The 22,520-nt window shown below is 35.4% G+C and overlaps 1 protein-coding gene across 1 annotated transcript in view; it reads right to left on the reverse strand.

The window, feature by feature from the left end:
• Positions 1-15,273: 15,273 nt before the first annotated feature.
• Positions 15,274-22,520, reverse strand: part of LOC133639110 (sulfate anion transporter 1-like) — a 33,177-nt gene continuing 25,930 nt past the window's right edge. The window contains exon 8 of the mRNA XM_062032254.1: positions 15,274-16,179. Coding sequence (XP_061888238.1) covers positions 15,634-16,179 — 546 coding nt within the window. The 3' untranslated portion in view covers positions 15,274-15,633. The remainder of the gene's footprint in view (positions 16,180-22,520) is intronic.

Raw genomic sequence — 22,520 nt, forward strand, 5'->3', positions numbered from 1 at the left:
TTGGACGCCGAATCCGTCCGGCGGGCCGTAGTTAGGTGACCCCTGGACAAGATGGTCACTCACTGGAGCTGTTGATCAAGTCTCACTAGCAGGCACGTATCAACATGGTATCAACATGGTATCAACATGGTATCACCGCATGAAGACTTTCATTATGTACAGAAACATGTGCTTTATTTTGATGGTCATCATCTTCTCATGGCTGATTGACAAGGACACACTATTTGATTGAAGGAAGGAAGTAGCCATGAAGGAGACTTTTTCTACAATGCTGCCTCAAGTGTTCACAAGCATGAAGTGCATGTGTTTGTTGTGGAAAATGTGGTTGTTGTACAACATGTGTGTGTTTGTGCAACAATTGTGTGTTTGTGCAACATGTGTGTGTTTGTGCAACATGTGTGTGTTTGTGCAACATGTGTGTGTTTGTGCAATATGTGTGTGTTTGTGCACCATGTGTGTGTGTTTGTGCAACATGTGTGTGTTTGTGCACCATGTGTGTGTGTTTGTGCAACATGTGTGTGTTTGTACAACATGTGTGTGTTTGTGCAACATGTGTGTGTTTGTGCAACATGTGTGTGTTTGTGCAACATGTGTGTGTTTGTACAACATGTGTGTGTTTGTGCACCATGTGTGTGTTTGTGCAACATGTGTGTGTTTGTGCAACATGTGTGTGTTTGTGCAACATGTGTGTGTTTGTGCAACATGTGTGTGTTTGTGCAACATGTGTGTGTTTGTACAACATGTGTGTGTTTGTGCAACATGTGTGTGTTTGTACAACATGTGTGTGTTTGTGCAACATGTGTGTGTTTGTGCAACATGTGTGTGTTTGTGCAACATGTGTGTGTTTGTGCAACATGTGTGTGTTTGTGCAACATGTGTGTGTTTGTGCAACATGTGTGTGTTTGTACAACATGTGTGTGTTTGTGCAACATGTGTGTGTTTGTGCAACATGCTTCAAATGTTTGGAGACAAAGCTTGACAGTTTGATGATGGGAGTCAACATAGTATTAACTACATTGCTGTTAAAGGTGCTTGACAGTGGGATGGCTGTACTGGGAGTGTACTGGGAGTGTACTGGGTGTACTGGGAGTGTACTGGGAGTGTACTGGGAGTGTACTGGGAGTGTACTGGGTGTACTGGGAGTGTACTGGGAGTGTACTGGGAGTGTACTGGGTGTACTGGGAGTGTACTGGGAGTGTACTGGGAGTGTACTGGGTGTACTGGGAGTGTACTGGGTGTACTGGGAGTGTACTGGGAGTGTACTGGTTGTACTGGGAGTGTACTGGGAGTGTACTGGGTGTACTGGGAGTGTACTGGGTGTACTGGGAGTGTACTGGGAGTGTACTGGGAGTGTACTGGGTGTACTGGGAGTGTACTGGGAGTGTACTGGGAGTGTATTGGGTGTACTGGGAGTGTACTGGGAGTGTACTGGGTGTACTGGGAGTGTACTGGGAGTGTACTGGGTGTACTGGGAGTGTACTGGGAGTCAACATAGTAATAACTACATTGCTGTTAAAGGTGCTGCTTCAATGACCATTAAGCATGCTGCAATGATGTTATTAAAAGACAAATATAGACAGTTGTATATTGAATTATGTTATTAAGACAAATATAGACTTTTCTATATTGAATGATGTTATTAAAAGACAAATATAGACAGTTGTATATTGAATTATGTTATTAAGACAAATATAGACTTTTCTATATTGAATGATGTTATTAAAAGACAAATATAGACATTTCTATATTGAATGATGTTATTAAAAGACAAATATAGACAGTTGTATATTGAATGTGTACTCCTAGATCCGCACTCTTGCTATCATGTGCTCACTGTTCTGATGTTTCTGAGTACATGTCATTTGGAGCCTGCCTGCTTCTAAGTGCACCTTTAATGCTGAACTGTATTACAAAAGTGATTACCAATCTATTCCCCAGTCAGATATTCTACTCTACTCTATATCTAATGAAGGTTCTACATGTAAAGCACAGAAAGAGAACATTTATTTGACTAGAAATAAATTGGTTATTGAAGTTTCCATCAACACTACTAACAACCTGTAATGCTTTACTATAAAATATAAGTTTATAAAATACAAGTTTCCATCAACACTAACAACCTGTAATGCTTTACTATAAAATATAAGTTTATAAAAGATAAGTTCCCATCGTTACTACTAACAACCTGTAATGCTTTACTATAAAATATAAGTTTATAAAAGATAAGTTGCCATCATTACTACTAACAACCTGTAATGCTTTACAGATATGTATGTTTCTATGATTGAAGCAATTGTTTGCATGTTAGTTGGTGCTCCTCTTGCAGGCCAGCTGTGTGTAACATTGTCAGTCTTTGTTTGCTCTTATTCTGACACTAAAATATATACCACTCTCTTTATTTTTGCACCACAAGGCCACTATAATTGTGTGCTTGAAGAAACCAGATTCTTTTTTAGTACAAGACGAGAGTGTTGATGTTGCCTTTGAAAGTGTTATTAGTTTGGACCGTGAATCATCTTTTGTGCTCTTCTCCAATATGATCATGTACAATGAAGTACTGGCGGATTGAACATGAATAAAGAATGTTAATGGTGGGAGGTCTTCTCATTCCTATCTTTGAACAACAGAGGGCAGCGTTGTGATGATCAATGTTCAAATATGAAGTACTTGACCCTATTTTCTAGTTCATGTTAGCACATACAGTATGTTTGTGTCTTTGAACATTTTAATACACTTGCACTTAAAGTATATTTATCCATCCATCTTGTCCCTTACATATTTAATCATTATTGAAATATTTGTTCCTGACAATATGGCACTTGACACTTGTACAACAGTGATATATATTATATATATATATATATATATTATATATATATATATATATATATATATATATATATATATATATATATATATATATATATATATATATATATATATATTAAGATGAAGTAAAGAAGCCCCCATATGTAAATGAGGTGAGTTTGTGCTGCATGCTGACACCCAGAAGGATGTTTGACAAGACTATTTGGTGAAAGAATGCAAAATAGTACGTGCAGTTTGTGACATGTCAGCACTCTTGCCAAGTAAATCATCTTTGTTTGCACAACTTATTAACCACATCTTGTTCAAATGCTCCCTAGTGTGTGATGAGGTGGTGACTTGTCCAGGGTGTACCCTGCCTTCTGCCTGAATGCAGCTGGGAAAAGCTCCCATGACCCCGAAAGGGACAAGCGGTATAAAATGGATGGATGAAATAAATGTTGAATATTCCAAAGACCAAGTGAAACATTTCTGATGTTTTTTGTCAAATAGTACAAATTCAAGTCAAAGGTGTGATTGATAGTTGATGGTAAAAGTATTCCTCTTTGAAAATAACTACTTCTTTTTCATTTTTAGCCTCGTACTGTTCCACTAAACTTTGAATTCAACAAAATGAAATATGTTCAAAAAAGGACCTTTGTGGTGCGGCCAAATTCACTTTTTACTAACTCACTCTTTCCATAGCAATTTGAAGGCTTGATGTGACATGAAGGTCACAGCATTTTAACAACTGCTCACACACACACACACACACACACACACACACACACACACACACACACACACACACACACACACACACACACACACACACACACACACACACACACACACCACACACACACGATCTTTGCTACATGGGGTTAAAATGACATTTAATGGTAATAAAATACATTTTGGACCTGCCAGGCTGTCAACTTACTGTAAAGCCTGGAATACAGTAGTCACATGACTGTCATGTGACATCAAATGAAAGGATTTGTCTATATTGCGATATAAAATAGGAATAAAAAAGTGCTAGAGAAACATTCTTCTCCAATATGGTTGATATCAGCTCTTCAGTCATCAACAATTGCATCATCAGAGAAATGGACATTGAAAGAGTGTAGGACTGACTTGGTAGGATAAGTACAGCAAGTAGTGGACATAAAGAGAGAGATCAGTAAGTATAAGAAAAAATATCTACATTTGATTATTTACATTTGATGATTTACATTTGATGATTTACAATCCGGGGATGTGGAAGGGAGGGTGTTAGTTTAGGGTTGAAGTTACCTGGAGGTGTTCTTTAAGTGCACTTTTGAAGGAGGATAGAGAAGGTAACCCTAAATCTTACTGGACAAGAAGAAAAAATGAACATTTACGATTACAAATCTTGTTTGACTTTTGCTGTGTTTCATAAGAACGAAGCAGCACTCTTGTGTTGTTTGGTGTTGCACTCAAATGCTTCCTACTAGAAACTGTGACACATTCTCATCACAGCAACTTTATTTCACTTCCTGTCAAAACATCTTTCAATCTTAACTTGACTTGAGGAGGTGGACATTTTATGAGGATGAATACATGTGTGATTATTATGAGGATGAATACATGCGTGATTATTATGAGGATGAATACATGCGTGATTATTATGAGGATGAATACATGTGTGATTATTATGAGGATGAATACATGTGTGATTATTATGACGATGAATACATGTGTGATTATTATGAGGATGAAAACATTTGTGATTATTATGAGGATGAATACATTTGTGATTATTATGAGGATGAATACATGCGTGATTATTATGAGGATGAATACATGTGTGATTATTATGAGGATGAATACATTTGTGATTATTATGAGGATGAATACATGTGTGATTATTATGAGGATGAATACATGTGTGATTATTATGAGGATGAATACATTTGTGATTATTATGAGGATGAATACATGTGTGATTATTATGAGGATGAAAACATGTGTGATTATTATGAGGATGAAAACATGTGTGATTATTATGAGGATGAATACATTTGTGATTATTATGAGGATGAATACATGTGTGATTATTATGAGGATGAAAACATTTGTGATTATTATGAGGATGAATACATGTGTGATTATTATGAGGATGAATACATTTGTGATTATTATGAGGATGAAAACATGTGTGATTATTATGAGGATGAATACATTTGTGATTATTATGAGGATGAATACATGTGTGATTATTATGAGGATGAATACATTTGTGATTATTATGAGGATGACAACATGTGTGATTATTATGAGGATGAATACATGTGTGATTATTATGAGGATGAATACATGTGTGATTATTATGAGGATGAAAACATGTGTGATTATTATGAGGATGAATACATTTGTGATTATTATGAGGATGAAAACATGTGTGATTATTATGAGGATGAATACATTTGTGATTATTATGAGGATGAAAACATGTGTGATTATTATGAGGATGAATACATTTGTGATTATTATGAGGATGAAAACATTTGTGATTATTATGAGGATGAAAACATGTGTGATTATTATGAGGATGAATACATGTGTGATTATTATGAGGATGAAAACATGTGTGATTATTATGAGGATGAATACATTTGTGATTATTATGAGGATGAAAACATGTGTCATTATTATGAGGATGAATACATTTGTGATTATTATGAGGATGAAAACATGTGTGATTATTATGAGGATGAATACATTTGTGATTATTATGAGGATGAAAACATGTGTGATTATTATGAGGATGAATACATTTGTGATAATTATGAGGATGAAAACATGTGTGATTATTATGAGGATGAATACATTTGTGATTATTATGAGGATGAAAACATGTGTGATTATTATGAGGATGAATACATTTGTGATTATTATGAGGATTAATACATTTGTGATTATTATGAGGATGAAAACATGTGTGATTATTATGTGGATGAATACATGTGTGATTATTATGAGGATGAATACATGTGTGATTATTATGAGGATGAAAACATGTGTGATTATTATGAGGATGAATACATGTGTGATTATTATGAGGATGAATACATGTGTGATTATTATGAGGATGAATACATTTGTGATTATTATGAGGATGAAAACATTTGTGATTATTATAAGGATGAATACGTGTGTGATTATTATGAGGATGAATACATGTGTGATTATTATGAGGATGAAAACATGTGTGATTATTATGAGGATGAATACATGTGTGATTATTATGAGGATGAATACATGTGTGATTATTATGAGGATGAATACATTTGTGATTATTATGAGGATGAAAACATTTGTGATTATTATAAGGATGAATACGTGTGTGATTATTATGAGGATGAATACATGTGTGATTATTATGAGGATGAATACATTTGTGATTATTATGAGGATGAATACGTGTGTGATTATTATGAGGATGAATACATGTGTGATTATTATGAGGATGAATACATTTGTGATTATTATGAGGATGAATACGTGTGTGATTATTATGAGGATGAATACATGTGTGATTATTATGAGGATGAATACATTTGTGATTATTATAAGGATGAATACGTGTGTGATTATTATGAGGATGAATACATGTGTGATTATTATGAGGATGAATACATTTGTGATTATTATGAGGATGAAAACGTGTGTGATTATTATGAGGATGAATACATGTGTGATTATTATGAGGATGAATACATTTGTGATTATTATGAGGATGAATACATGTGTGATTATTATGAGGATGAATACATGTGTGATTATTATGAGGATGAATACATGTGTGATTATTATGAGGATGAATACATCTGTGATTATTATGAAGATGAATACATGTGTGATTATTATGAGGATGAATACATGTGTGATTATTATGAGGATGAATACATGTGTGATTATTATGAGGATGAAAACATGTGTGATTATTATGAGGATGAATACATGTGTGATTATTATGAGGATGAATACATGTGTGATTATTATGAGGATGAATACATTTGTGATTATTATGAGGATGAATACATTTGTGATTATTATGAGGATGAATACATGTGTGATTATTATGAGGATGAATACATGTGTGATTATTATGAGGATGAATACATTTGTGATTATTATGAGGATGAATACATGTGTGATTATTATGAGGATGAATACATGTGTGATTATTATGAGGATGAATACATTTGTGATTATTATGAGGATGAATACATGTGTGATTATTATGAGGATGAATACATGTGTGATTATTATGAGGATGAAAACATGTGTGATTATTATGAGGATGAATACATTTGTGATTATTATGAGGATGAATACATGTGTGATTATTATGAGGATGAAAACATTTGTGATTATTATGAGGATGAATACATGTGTGATTATTATGAGGATGAATACATTTGTGATTATTATGAGGATGAAAACATGTGTGATTATTATGAGGATGAATACATGTGTGATTATTATGAGGATGAATACATGTGTGATTATTATGAGGATGAATACATTTGTGATTATTATGAGGATGAAAACATGTGTGATTATTATGAGGATGAATACATGTGTGATTATTATGAGGATGAATACATGTGTGATTATTATGAGGATGAAAACATGTGTGATTATTATGAGGATGAATACATTTGTGATTATTATGAGGATGAAAACATGTGTGATTATTATGAGGATGAATACATGTGTGATTATTATGAGGATGAAAACATGTGTGATTATTATGAGGATGAATACATTTGTGATTATTATGAGGATGAAAACATGTGTGATTATTATGAGGATGAATACATGTGTGATTATTATGAGGATGAATACATGTGTGATTATTATGAGGATGAAAACATGTGTGATTATTATGAGGATGAATACATTTGTGATTATTATGAGGATGAAAACATGTGTGATTATTATGAGGATGAATACATGTGTGATTATTATGAGGATGAATACATGTGTGATTATTATGAGGATGAATACATTTGTGATTATTATGAGGATGAAAACATGTGTGATTATTATGAGGATGAATACATTTGTGATTATTATGAGGATGAAAACATGTGTGATTATTATGAGGATGAATACATTTGTGATTATTATGAGGATGAAAACATGTGTGATTATTATGAGGATGAATACATGTGTGATTATTATGAGGATTAATACATTTGTGATTATTATGAGGATGAAAACATGTGTGATTATTATGAGGATGAATACATGTGTGATTATTATGAGGATGAATACATGTGTGATTATTATGAGGATGAATACATGTGTGATTATTATGAGGATGAATACATGTGTGATTATTATGAGGATGAATACATGTGTGATTATTATGAGGATGAATACATTTGTGATTATTATGAGGATGAAAACATTTGTGATTATTATGAGGATGAATACGTGTGTGATTATTATGAGGATGAATACATGTGTGATTATTATGAGGATGAATACATGTGTGATTATTATGAGGATGAATACATGTGTGATTATTATGAGGATGAATACATGTGTGATTATTATGAGGATGAATACATTTGTGATTATTATGAGGATGATACATTGTGATTATTATAGGATGAATACGTGTGTGATTATTATGAGGATGAATACATGTGTGATTATTATGAGGATGAATACATTTGTGATTATTATGAGGATGAATACATGTGTGATTATTATGAGGATGAATACATGTGTGATTATTATGAGGATGAATACATTTGTGATTATTATGAGGATGAATACATGTGTGATTATTATGAGGATGAATACATGTGTGATTATTATGAGGATGAATACATTTGTGATTATTATGAGGATGAATACATGTGTGATTATTATGAGGATGAATACATGTGTGATTATTATGAGGATGAATACATGTGTGATTATTATGAGGATGAAACATGTGTGATTATTATGAGGATGAATACATGTGTGATTATTATGAGGATGAATACATTTGTGATTATTATGAGGATGAATACATTGTGTGATTATTATGAGGATGAATACATGTGTGATTATTATGAGGATGAATACATGTGTGATTATTATGAGGATGAATACATGTGTGATTATTATGAGGATGAATACATGTGTGATTATTATGAGGATGAATACATGTGTGATTATTATGAGGATGAATACATGTGTGATTATTATGAGGATGAATACATGTGTGATTATTATGAGGATGAATACATGTGTGATTATTATGAGGATGAATACGTGTGTGATTATTATGAGGATGAATACATGTGTGATTATTATGAGGATGAATACATTTGTGATTATTATGAGGATGAATACGTGTGTGATTATTATGAGGATGAATACATGTGTGATTATTATGAGGATGAATACATTTGTGATTATTATGAGGATGAATACATGTGTGATTATTATGAGGATGAATACATGTGTGATTATTATGAGGATGAATACATTTGTGATTATTATGAGGATGAATACATTTGTGATTATTATGAGGATGAATACATGTGTGATTATTATGAGGATGAATACATGTGTGATTATTATGAGGATGAATACATGTGTGATTATTATGAGGATGAATACATGTGTGATTATTATGAGGATGAATACATGTGTGATTATTATGAGGATGAATACATTCTGTGATTATTATGAGGATGAATACATGTGTGATTATTATGAGGATGAATACATGTGTGATTATTATGAGGATGAATACATTTGTGATTATTATGAGGATGAATACATGTGTGATTATTATGAGGATGAATACATGTGTGATTATTATGAGGATGAATACATGTGTGATTATTATGAGGATGAAAACATGTGTGATTATTATGAGGATGAATACATGTGTGATTATTATGAGGATGAATACATGTGTGATTATTATGAGGATGAATACATGTGTGATTATTATGAGGATGAATACATGTGTGATTATTATGAGGATGAATACATGTGTGATTATTATGAGGATGAATACATTGTGATTATTATGAGGATGAAACATGTGTGATTATTATGAGGATGAAAACATGTGTGATTATATGAAGATGAAACAGTGAATTCTTATGGGAAGAAACATGTGTGATTATTATGAGGATGAATACATGTGATGATTAATTATGAGGATGAATACATGTGTGATTATTATGAGGATGAATACATGTGTGCTTATTATGAGGATGAATACATGTGTGATTATCTATGAGGGATGATGGATGGAAAACATGTGTGATTATTATGAGGATGAATACATTTGTGATTATTATGAGGATGAAAACCATGTGTGATTATTATGAGGATGAAACATGTGTGATTAAGGATGAATACATGTGTGATTATTATGAGGATGAATACATTTGTGATTATTATGAGGATGAAAACATGTGTGATTATTATGAGGATGAATACATGTGTGATTATTATGAGGATGAATACATTTGTGATTATTATGAGGATGAAAACATGTGTGATTATTATGAGGATGAATACATTTGTGATTATTATGAGGATGAATACATGTGTGATTATTATGAGGATGAAAACATGTGTGATTATTATGAGGATGAATACATTTGTGATTATTATGAGGATGAATACATGTGTGATTATTATGAGGATGAATACATGTGTGATTATTATGAGGATGAAAACATGTGTGATTATTATGAGGATGAATACATGTGTGATTATTATGAGGATGAAAACATTTGTGATTATTATGAGGATGAATACATGTGTGATTATTATGAGGATGAAAAAATTTGTGATTATTATGAGGATGAATACATGTGTGATTATTATGAGGATGAATACATTTGTGATTATTATGAGGATGAAAACATGTGTGATTATTATGAGGATGAATACATGTGTGATTATTATGAGGATGAATACATTTGTGATTATTATGAGGATGAAAACATGTGTGATTATTATGAGGATGAATACATGTGTGATTATTATGAGGATGAAAACATTTGTGATTATAATGAGGATGAAAACATTTGTGATTATTATGAGGATGAATACATGTGTGATTATTATGAGGATGAATACATTTGTGATTATTCTGAGGATGAAAACATTTGTGATTATTATGAGGATGAATACATTTGTGATTATTATGAGGATGAATACATTTGTGATTATTATGAGGATGAATACATGTGTGATTATTATGAGGATGAAAACATTTGTGATTATTATGAGGATGAATACATGTGTGATTATTATGATGAATACATTTGTGATTATTATGAGGATGAATACATGTGTGATTATTATGAGGATGAATACATTTGTGATTATTATGAGGATGACAACATTTGTGATTATTATGAGGATGAATACATTTGTGATTATTATGAGGATGAATACATGTGTGATTATTATGAGGATGAATACATTTGTGATTATTATGAGGATGACAACATTTGTGATTATTATGAGGATGAATACATTTGTGATTATTATGAGGATGAAAACATTTGTGATTATTATGAGGATGAATACATGTGTGATTATTATGAGGATGAATACATTTGTGATTATTATGAGGATGAAAACATGTGTGATTATTATGAGGATGAATACATGTGTGATTATTATGAGGATGAAAACATTTGTGATTATTATGAGGATGAATACATATGTGGTTATTATGAGGATGAATACATGTGTGATTATTATGAGGATGAAAACATTTGTGATTATTATGAGGATGAATACATGTGTGATTATTATGAGGATGAATACATGTGTGATTATTATGAGGATGAATACATGTGTGATTATTATGAGGATGAATACATGTGTGATTATTATGAGGATGAATACATGTGTGATTATTATGAGGATGAATACATTTGTGATTATTATAAGGATGAATACGTGTGTGGTTATTATGAGGATAAATACAATACGTGTCATAAAGTATTATTTAGTGACAAACATGAGGCAACATTCAGTCTATTTCTCTCTAATTAGGTCATAGAACGTTTTTATTTTCAACACGTTCACACAATGTTTGTTTATTTACACACAATGTTTGTTTATTTACACACAATGTTTGTTTATTTACACACAATGTGTGTTTATTTACACACAATGTTTGTTTATTTACACACAATGTTTGTTTATTTACACACAATGTTTGTTTATTTACACACAATGTTGGACTAGAAAACAGGAAGTTTATTTCAAGTATGGAGCAATAAGGTTGTGCTAATACAAAACTGTTATTCCAAAAATGAACGCATGTCAGCCATACAACACTGACACTTACACACATGTATACAACAATGACACTTACACACATGTATACAACATTGACACTTACACACATGTATACAACATTGACACTTACACACATGTATACAACATTGACACTTACACACATGTATACAACGTTGACACTTACACAAATGTATACAACATTGACACTTACACACATGTATACAACATTGACACTTACACACATGTATACAACGTTGACACTTACACACATGTATACAACATTGACACTTACACACATGTATACAGCACTGACACTTACACACATGTATACAACATTGACACTTACACACATGTATACAACATTGACACTTACACACATGTATACAACATTGACACTTACACACATGTATACAACATTGACACTTACACACATGTATACAACATTGACACTTACACACATGTATACAACACTGACACTTACACACATGTATACAACATTGACACTTACACACATGTATACAACAATGACATTTACACAAATGTATATAAAACATTTGACAGGTAAATCTAAAAAGTGAATTGATGACATTCCAATGTGATGTTAAAGTTGACTCTAGCACACAACAATGAAGAAAAACTACAATTTGAAATGATGACATTCCTCAGTTTGCTTCAATTGTGTGGATTGCACAATCAGACACAACTAAATACTGTGTATCAATACAACAACTGACAATCAGACAAAAGTAAGTAGAGTATCAATACAACAACTCCCACTCAGACAAAAGTAAGTAGAGTATCAATACAACAACTCACAATCAGACAAAACTCAGCATCAAGGGTTGGAGTTGGGGGTTAAATCACCAAAATGATTCCCGGGCGCGGCGCCGCTGCTGCCCACTGCTCCCCAAGGGGATGGGTCAAATGCAGAGGACAAATTTCACCACATCTAGTGTGTGTGTGACAATCATTGCTACTTTAATCTTTAAGTAAGTAGAGTATCAATACAACAACTGACAATCAGACAAAAGTAAGTAGAGTATCAATACAACAACTGACAATCAGACAAAAGTAAGTAGAGTATCAATACAACAACTGACAATCAGACAAAAGTAAGTAGAGTATCAATACAACAACTGACAATCAGACAAAAGTAAGTAGAGTATCAATACAACAACTGACAATCAGACAAAAGTAAGTAGAGTATCAATACAACAACTGAAAATCAGACAAAAGTAAGTAGAGTATCAATACAACAACTGACAATCAGACAAAAGTAAGTAGAGTATCAATACAACAACTGACAATCAGACAAAAGTAAGTAGAGTATCAATACAACAACTGACAATCAGACAAAAGTAAGTAGAGTATCAATACAACAACTGAAAATCAGACAAAAGTAAGTAGAGTATCAATACAACAACTCCCAATCAGACAAAAGTAAGTAGAGTATCAATACAACAACTGACAATCAGACAAAAGTAAGTAGAGTATCAATACAACAACTGACAATCAAACAAAAGTAAGTAGTGTATCAATACAACAACTCACTTTGCAGTACAAAAGAAGCTGTTTTACTCTTAGTGAAAACCTAAGGGGATGTTTTTCTATTTTTTGGGGAAATGTAGGATAAATATTGTTCCATTAGTTAGTACAAAGTAGAGAGTTTGAAAGTGTGTTTATTTCAGCAACATAATCATCAACTTAGTTCTAAGAAATGATTTTTAGGCCTGAGGTAATTATTAGTGTCTGTTAAATCACCAAGTCTGGACTCTGGCCACATGCATTAGTGCAATTATTAACACACTGGGCAAAGTCTGCACAATCACTAATGACTGAAACGTGTCAAATGCACTTTGTTTCAAACAACTTCTACACATGAGTTGGTGGTACTAGAATATTGATCCCTGCTATTTGTGTAATGAATGTTTCAAACAACTTCTACACATGAGTTGGTGGTACTAGAATATTGATCCCTGCTATTTGTGTAATGAATGTTTCAAACAACTTCTACACATGAGTTGGTGGTACTAGAATATTGATCCCTGCTATTTGTGTAATGAATGTTTCAAACAACTTCTACACGTGAGTTGGTGGTACTAGAATATTGATCCCTGCTATTTGTGTAATGAATGTTTCAAACAACTTCTACACATGAGTTGGTAGTACTAGAATATTCCTACAGGAGTTGATCCCCTGAACTTGAGAAGGAAGTGAAAAAGAGTCCACAGTTCAACTGAGAGACAGAATGTAAAGACTATGTTCTTTCATCGTTAGGTACAGGAAGTCAATCAATGTTTTCCTTTTATGAGAGGGTGTTTTTTGTTAATAGTCTTCTTCCTCTGAGGAAGGCTACAGTGATCCATTTCCCAAGTGTGGAAATGCATGAGCCGAGTGTGAAATATTGCTTTAGTTAGGCAGCCTACAAAGGATGAAGCAAGTGGCCATGAGCTCAGAGACTCTTCCTAGTACGCTGAAAGACCTCCATTATTTCACCAATTTCATTTCAATGAATTCATTGCTTGTTTTTACTTTGACTTTGGTCCAACAGTGTTGTGTGTGTGAATGGACAAACTGTTTGTTGATGTGACAAACATGCTAATTGTTTTGCTGACAAGTCCAATTCCTTGTTGGCCAATAAGATGACTGTGATACAATTGTGAACAATGCTTGGGGAGAAAAGTTATTATGTGTTACTAATACTGGCCCTTGGACCACTGGCGGACCCCTGATGAAGGTCCTTCCACAGGTTAGCCTGCACTAATCATTGGCCCCTGATGAAGGTCCTTCCACAGGTTAGCCTGCACTAATCATTGGCCCCTGATGAAGGTCCTTCCACAGGTTAGGCTGCACTAATCATTGGCCCCTGATGAAGGGCCTGCTACAGGTTAGCCTGCACTAATCATTGGCCCCTGATGAAGGTCCTGCCACAGGTTAGCCTGCACTAATCATTGGCCCCTGATGAAGGTCCTTCCACAGGTTAGCCTGCACTAATCATTGGCCCCTGATGAAGGTCCTTCCACAGGTTAGCCTGCACTAATCATTGGCCCCTGATGAAGGTCCTTCCACAGGTTAGGCTGCACTAATCATTGGCCCCTGATGAAGGTCCTTCCACAGGTTAGCCTGCACTAATCATTGGCCCCTGATGAAGGGCCTGCTACAGGTTAGCCTGCACTAATCATTGGCCCCTGATGAAGGGCCTGCCACAGGTTAGCCTGCACTAATCATTGGCCCCTGATGAAGGTCCTTCCACAGGTTAGGCTGCACTAATCATTGGCCCCTGATGAAGGGCCTGCTACAGGTTAGCCTGCACTAATCATTGGCCCCTGATGAAGGTCCTTCCACAGGTTAGCCTGCACTAATCATTGGCCCCTGATGAAGGGCCTTCCACAGGTTAGCCTGCACTAATCATTGGCCCCTGATGAAGGTCCTGCCACAGGTTAGCCTGCACTAATCATTGGCCCACTGAGCTCTACCTTTCTAGTTTGTTCTCTGCAAATCTTCCTTCTACACAACGTTGTCTGCTGCCATGGAGTTAGTTTGCAGGACGGCATGGTGGACAGAGTAGAACAGCAAGTTCCTCATCTCTTTGCCAAAAAACTCTCCCTTCTGCAGAGCGTCCACCAGTGAGGTGTTACAGCCCGCAAGGACCACTCTGACGCCGATCTGCTCAAACTCCTGGAGCAGCCCCTTAAAGGCGGCCATGCCGGCAGAGTCTATGAAAGGAATGGTGGAGCAATCCAAAATAATGGTGTGGAAGTCAAGTTCTCTCTGAACGAGTCCGACTACAACCTCCCCGTTGGTGGTGTCCCCGTTTGCCTGCGTGGTGGACATCTTCTTGGCCTTCTTCTCCGCCTTCCTCCTCCTGGTCTTCTCCAAGAAAGGCGTCACCCCGACAGCCTTGTAGAGGGACGCCAAGAAGATGTCCTTGTTGGCGTAGTAGAGAGGAGCCGGGAAGCGGAAGATCCTGATGCGGAGTGGCGGGACCAGGTTTTGGTACTCCTCCACGTCCTCGTAAAGATCAGAGTCAGTGGCCCGGCCCAGGAGAGACACCTGAAGTTTGACATGAGGTGTGGTTATGGACAGGAAGTGCTATCAAAGTTTGACATGAGGTGTGGTTATGGACAGGAAGTGCTATCAAAGTTTGACATGAGGTGTGGTTATGGACAGGAAGTGCTATCAAAGTTTGACATGAGGTGTGGTTATGGACAGGAAGTGCTATCAAAGCTGTACCATAGAGCTGTGATGTTCAAATTGAGTCTTTTGAAAGGCTCTTTGAAATGAAGGATGAGAGTCATGTTTGAAATGAAGGATGAGAGTCACGTTTGAAATGAAGGATGAGAGTCATGTTTGAAATGAAGGATGAGAGTCATGTTTGAAATGAAGGATGAGAGTCACGTTTGAAATGAAGGATGAGAGTCATGTTTGAAATGAAGGATGAGAGTCACGTTTGAAATGAAGGATGAGAGTCATGTTTGAAATGAAGGATGAGAGTCACGTTTGAAATGAAGGATGAGAGTCATGTTTGAAATGAAGGATGAGAGTCATGTTTGAAATGAAGGATGAGAGTCATGTTTGAAATGAAGGATGAGAGTCACGTTTGAAATGAAGGATGAGAGTCATGTTTGAAATGAAGGATGAGAGTCACGTTTGAAATGAAGGATGAGAGTCATGTTTGAAATGAAGGATGAGAGTCACGTTTGAAATGAAGGATGAGAGTCATGTTTGAAATGAAGGATGAGAGTCACGTTTGAAATGAAGGATGAGAGTCATGTTTGAAATGAAGGATGAGAGTCATGTTTGAAATGAAGGATGAGAGTCATGTTTGAAATGAAGGATGAGAGTCATGTTTGAAATGAAGGATGAGAGTCACGTTTGAAATGAAGGATGAGAGTCATGTTTGAAATGAAGGATGAGAGTCACGTTTGAAATGAAGGATGAGAGTCACGTTTGAAATGAAGGATGAGAGTCATGTTTGAAATGAAGGATGAGAGTCATGTTTGAAATGAAGGATGAGAGTCACGTTTGAAATGAAGGATGAGAGTCACGTTTAAAAAGAAGGATGAGAGTCACGTTTGAAATGAAGGATGAGAGTCACGTTTGAAATGAAGGATGAGAGTCACGTTTGAAATGAAGGATGAGAGTCATGTTTGAAATGAAGGATGAGAGTCACGTTTGAAATGAAGGATGAGAGTCATGTTTGAAATGAAGGATGAGAGTCACGTTTGAAATGAAGGATGAGAGTCATGTTTGAAATGAAGGATGAGAGTCACGTTTGAAATGAAGGATGAGAGTCATGTTTGAAATGAAGGATGAGAGTCATGTTTGAAATGAAGGATGAGAGTCATGTTTGAAATGAAGGATGAGAGTCACGTTTGAAATGAAGGATGAGAGTCATGTTTGAAATGAAGGATGAGAGTCATGTTTGAAATGAAGGATGAGAGTCACGTTTGAAATGAAGGATGAGAGTCATGTTTGAAATGAAGGATGAGAGTCATGTTTGAAATGAAGGATGAGAGTCACGTTTGAAATGAAGGATGAGAGTCACGTTTAAAAAGAAGGATGAGAGTCACGTTTGAAATGAAGGATGAGAGTCACGTTTGAAATGAAGGATGAGAGTCACGTTTGAAATGAAGGATGAGAGTCATGTTTGAAATGAAGGATGAGAGTCACGTTTGAAATGAAGGATGAGAGTCATGTTTGAAATGAAGGATGAGAGTCACGTTTGAAATGAAGGATGAGAGTCATGTTTGAAATGAAGGATGAGAGTCATGTTTGAAATGAAGGATGAGAGTCATGTTTGAAATGAAGGATGAGAGTCACGTTTGAAATGAAGGATGAGAGTCATGTTTGAAATGAAGGATGAGAGTCACGTTTGAAATGAAGGATGAGAGTCATGTTTGAAATGAAGGATGAGAGTCACGTTTGAAATGAAGGATGAGAGTCATGTTTGAAATGAAGGATGAGAGTCACGTTTGAAATGAAGGATGAGAGTCATGTTTGAAATGAAGGATGAGAGTCATGTTTGAAATGAAGGATGAGAGTCATGTTTGAAATGAAGGATGAGAGTCATGTTTGAAATGAAGGATGAGAGTCACGTTTGAAATGAAGGATGAGAGTCATGTTTGAAATGAAGGATGAGAGTCACGTTTGAAATGAAGGATGAGAGTCACGTTTGAAATGAAGGATGAGAGTCATGTTTGAAATGAAGGATGAGAGTCATGTTTGAAATGAAGGATGAGAGTCACGTTTGAAATGAAGGATGAGAGTCATGTTTGAAAAGAAGGATGAGAGTCATGTTTGAAATGAAGGATGAGAGTCATGTTTGAAATGAAGGATGAGAGTCATGTTTGAAAAGAAGGATGAGAGTCATGTTTGAAATGAAGGATGAGAGTCACGTTTGAAATGAAGGATGAGAGTCACGTTTAAAAAGAAGGATGAGAGTCACGTTTGAAATGAAGGATGAGAGTCACGTTTGAAATGAAGGATGAGAGTCACGTTTGAAATGAAGGATGAGAGTCATGTTTGAAATGAAGGATGAGAGTCACGTTTGAAATGAAGGATGAGAGTCATGTTTGAAATGAAGGATGAGAGTCACGTTTGAAATGAAGGATGAGAGTCATGTTTGAAATGAAGGATGAGAGTCACGTTTGAAATGAAGGATGAGAGTCATGTTTGAAATGAAGGATGAGAGTCATGTTTGAAATGAAGGATGAGAGTCATGTTTGAAATGAAGGATGAGAGTCACGTTTGAAATGAAGGATGAGAGTCATGTTTGAAATGAAGGATGAGAGTCATGTTTGAAATGAAGGATGAGAGTCACGTTTGAAATGAAGGATGAGAGTCATGTTTGAAATGAAGGATGAGAGTCATGTTTGAAATGAAGGATGAGAGTCACGTTTGAAATGAAGGATGAGAGTCACGTTTAAAAAGAAGGATGAGAGTCACGTTTGAAATGAAGGATGAGAGTCACGTTTGAAATGAAGGATGAGAGTCACGTTTGAAATGAAGGATGAGAGTCATGTTTGAAATGAAGGATGAGAGTCACGTTTGAAATGAAGGATGAGAGTCATGTTTGAAATGAAGGATGAGAGTCACGTTTGAAATGAAGGATGAGAGTCATGTTTGAAATGAAGGATGAGAGTCATGTTTGAAATGAAGGATGAGAGTCATGTTTGAAATGAAGGATGAGAGTCACGTTTGAAATGAAGGATGAGAGTCATGTTTGAAATGAAGGATGAGAGTCACGTTTGAAATGAAGGATGAGAGTCATGTTTGAAATGAAGGATGAGAGTCACGTTTGAAATGAAGGATGAGAGTCATGTTTGAAATGAAGGATGAGAGTCACGTTTGAAATGAAGGATGAGAGTCATGTTTGAAATGAAGGATGAGAGTCATGTTTGAAATGAAGGATGAGAGTCATGTTTGAAATGAAGGATGAGAGTCATGTTTGAAATGAAGGATGAGAGTCACGTTTGAAATGAAGGATGAGAGTCATGTTTGAAATGAAGGATGAGAGTCACGTTTGAAATGAAGGATGAGAGTCACGTTTGAAATGAAGGATGAGAGTCATGTTTGAAATGAAGGATGAGAGTCATGTTTGAAATGAAGGATGAGAGTCACGTTTGAAATGAAGGATGAGAGTCACGTTTAAAAAGAAGGATGAGAGTCACGTTTGAAATGAAGGATGAGAGTCACGTTTGAAATGAAGGATGAGAGTCACGTTTGAAATGAAGGATGAGAGTCATGTTTGAAATGAAGGATGAGAGTCACGTTTGAAATGAAGGATGAGAGTCATGTTTGAAATGAAGGATGAGAGTCACGTTTGAAATGAAGGATGAGAGTCATGTTTGAAATGAAGGATGAGAGTCACGTTTGAAATGAAGGATGAGAGTCATGTTTGAAATGAAGGATGAGAGTCATGTTTGAAATGAAGGATGAGAGTCATGTTTGAAATGAAGGATGAGAGTCACGTTTGAAATGAAGGATGAGAGTCATGTTTGAAATGAAGGATGAGAGTCATGTTTGAAATGAAGGATGAGAGTCACGTTTGAAATGAAGGATGAGAGTCATGTTTGAAATGAAGGATGAGAGTCATGTTTGAAATGAAGGATGAGAGTCACGTTTGAAATGAAGGATGAGAGTCACGTTTAAAAAGAAGGATGAGAGTCACGTTTGAAATGAAGGATGAGAGTCACGTTTGAAATGAAGGATGAGAGTCACGTTTGAAATGAAGGATGAGAGTCATGTTTGAAATGAAGGATGAGAGTCACGTTTGAAATGAAGGATGAGAGTCATGTTTGAAATGAAGGATGAGAGTCACGTTTGAAATGAAGGATGAGAGTCATGTTTGAAATGAAGGATGAGAGTCATGTTTGAAATGAAGGATGAGAGTCATGTTTGAAATGAAGGATGAGAGTCACGTTTGAAATGAAGGATGAGAGTCATGTTTGAAATGAAGGATGAGAGTCACGTTTGAAATGAAGGATGAGAGTCATGTTTGAAATGAAGGATGAGAGTCACGTTTGAAATGAAGGATGAGAGTCATGTTTGAAATGAAGGATGAGAGTCACGTTTGAAATGAAGGATGAGAGTCATGTTTGAAATGAAGGATGAGAGTCATGTTTGAAATGAAGGATGAGAGTCATGTTTGAAATGAAGGATGAGAGTCATGTTTGAAATGAAGGATGAGAGTCACGTTTGAAATGAAGGATGAGAGTCATGTTTGAAATGAAGGATGAGAGTCACGTTTGAAATGAAGGATGAGAGTCACGTTTGAAATGAAGGATGAGAGTCATGTTTGAAATGAAGGATGAGAGTCATGTTTGAAATGAAGGATGAGAGTCACGTTTGAAATGAAGGATGAGAGTCATGTTTGAAAAGAAGGATGAGAGTCATGTTTGAAATGAAGGATGAGAGTCATGTTTGAAATGAAGGATGAGAGTCATGTTTGAAAAGAAGGATGAGAGTCATGTTTGAAATGAAGGATGAGAGTCACGTTTGAAATGAAGGATGAGAGTCACGTTTAAAAAGAAGGATGAGAGTCACGTTTGAAATGAAGGATGAGAGTCACGTTTGAAATGAAGGATGAGAGTCACGTTTGAAATGAAGGATGAGAGTCATGTTTGAAATGAAGGATGAGAGTCACGTTTGAAATGAAGGATGAGAGTCATGTTTGAAATGAAGGATGAGAGTCACGTTTGAAATGAAGGATGAGAGTCATGTTTGAAATGAAGGATGAGAGTCACGTTTGAAATGAAGGATGAGAGTCATGTTTGAAATGAAGGATGAGAGTCATGTTTGAAATGAAGGATGAGAGTCATGTTTGAAATGAAGGATGAGAGTCACGTTTGAAATGAAGGATGAGAGTCATGTTTGAAATGAAGGATGAGAGTCATGTTTGAAATGAAGGATGAGAGTCACGTTTGAAATGAAGGATGAGAGTCATGTTTGAAATGAAGGATGAGAGTCATGTTTGAAATGAAGGATGAGAGTCACGTTTGAAATGAAGGATGAGAGTCACGTTTAAAAAGAAGGATGAGAGTCACGTTTGAAATGAAGGATGAGAGTCACGTTTGAAATGAAGGATGAGAGTCACGTTTGAAATGAAGGATGAGAGTCATGTTTGAAATGAAGGATGAGAGTCACGTTTGAAATGAAGGATGAGAGTCATGTTTGAAATGAAGGATGAGAGTCACGTTTGAAATGAAGGATGAGAGTCATGTTTGAAATGAAGGATGAGAGTCATGTTTGAAATGAAGGATGAGAGTCATGTTTGAAATGAAGGATGAGAGTCACGTTTGAAATGAAGGATGAGAGTCATGTTTGAAATGAAGGATGAGAGTCACGTTTGAAATGAAGGATGAGAGTCATGTTTGAAATGAAGGATGAGAGTCACGTTTGAAATGAAGGATGAGAGTCATGTTTGAAATGAAGGATGAGAGTCACGTTTGAAATGAAGGATGAGAGTCATGTTTGAAATGAAGGATGAGAGTCATGTTTGAAATGAAGGATGAGAGTCATGTTTGAAATGAAGGATGAGAGTCATGTTTGAAATGAAGGATGAGAGTCACGTTTGAAATGAAGGATGAGAGTCATGTTTGAAATGAAGGATGAGAGTCACGTTTGAAATGAAGGATGAGAGTCACGTTTGAAATGAAGGATGAGAGTCATGTTTGAAATGAAGGATGAGAGTCATGTTTGAAATGAAGGATGAGAGTCACGTTTGAAATGAAGGATGAGAGTCACGTTTAAAAAGAAGGATGAGAGTCACGTTTGAAATGAAGGATGAGAGTCACGTTTGAAATGAAGGATGAGAGTCACGTTTGAAATGAAGGATGAGAGTCATGTTTGAAATGAAGGATGAGAGTCACGTTTGAAATGAAGGATGAGAG

The sequence above is a fragment of the Entelurus aequoreus genome, linkage group LG21 (assembly GCF_033978785.1).
Source record: "Entelurus aequoreus isolate RoL-2023_Sb linkage group LG21, RoL_Eaeq_v1.1, whole genome shotgun sequence".
Lineage (NCBI taxonomy): Eukaryota > Metazoa > Chordata > Actinopteri > Syngnathiformes > Syngnathidae > Entelurus > Entelurus aequoreus.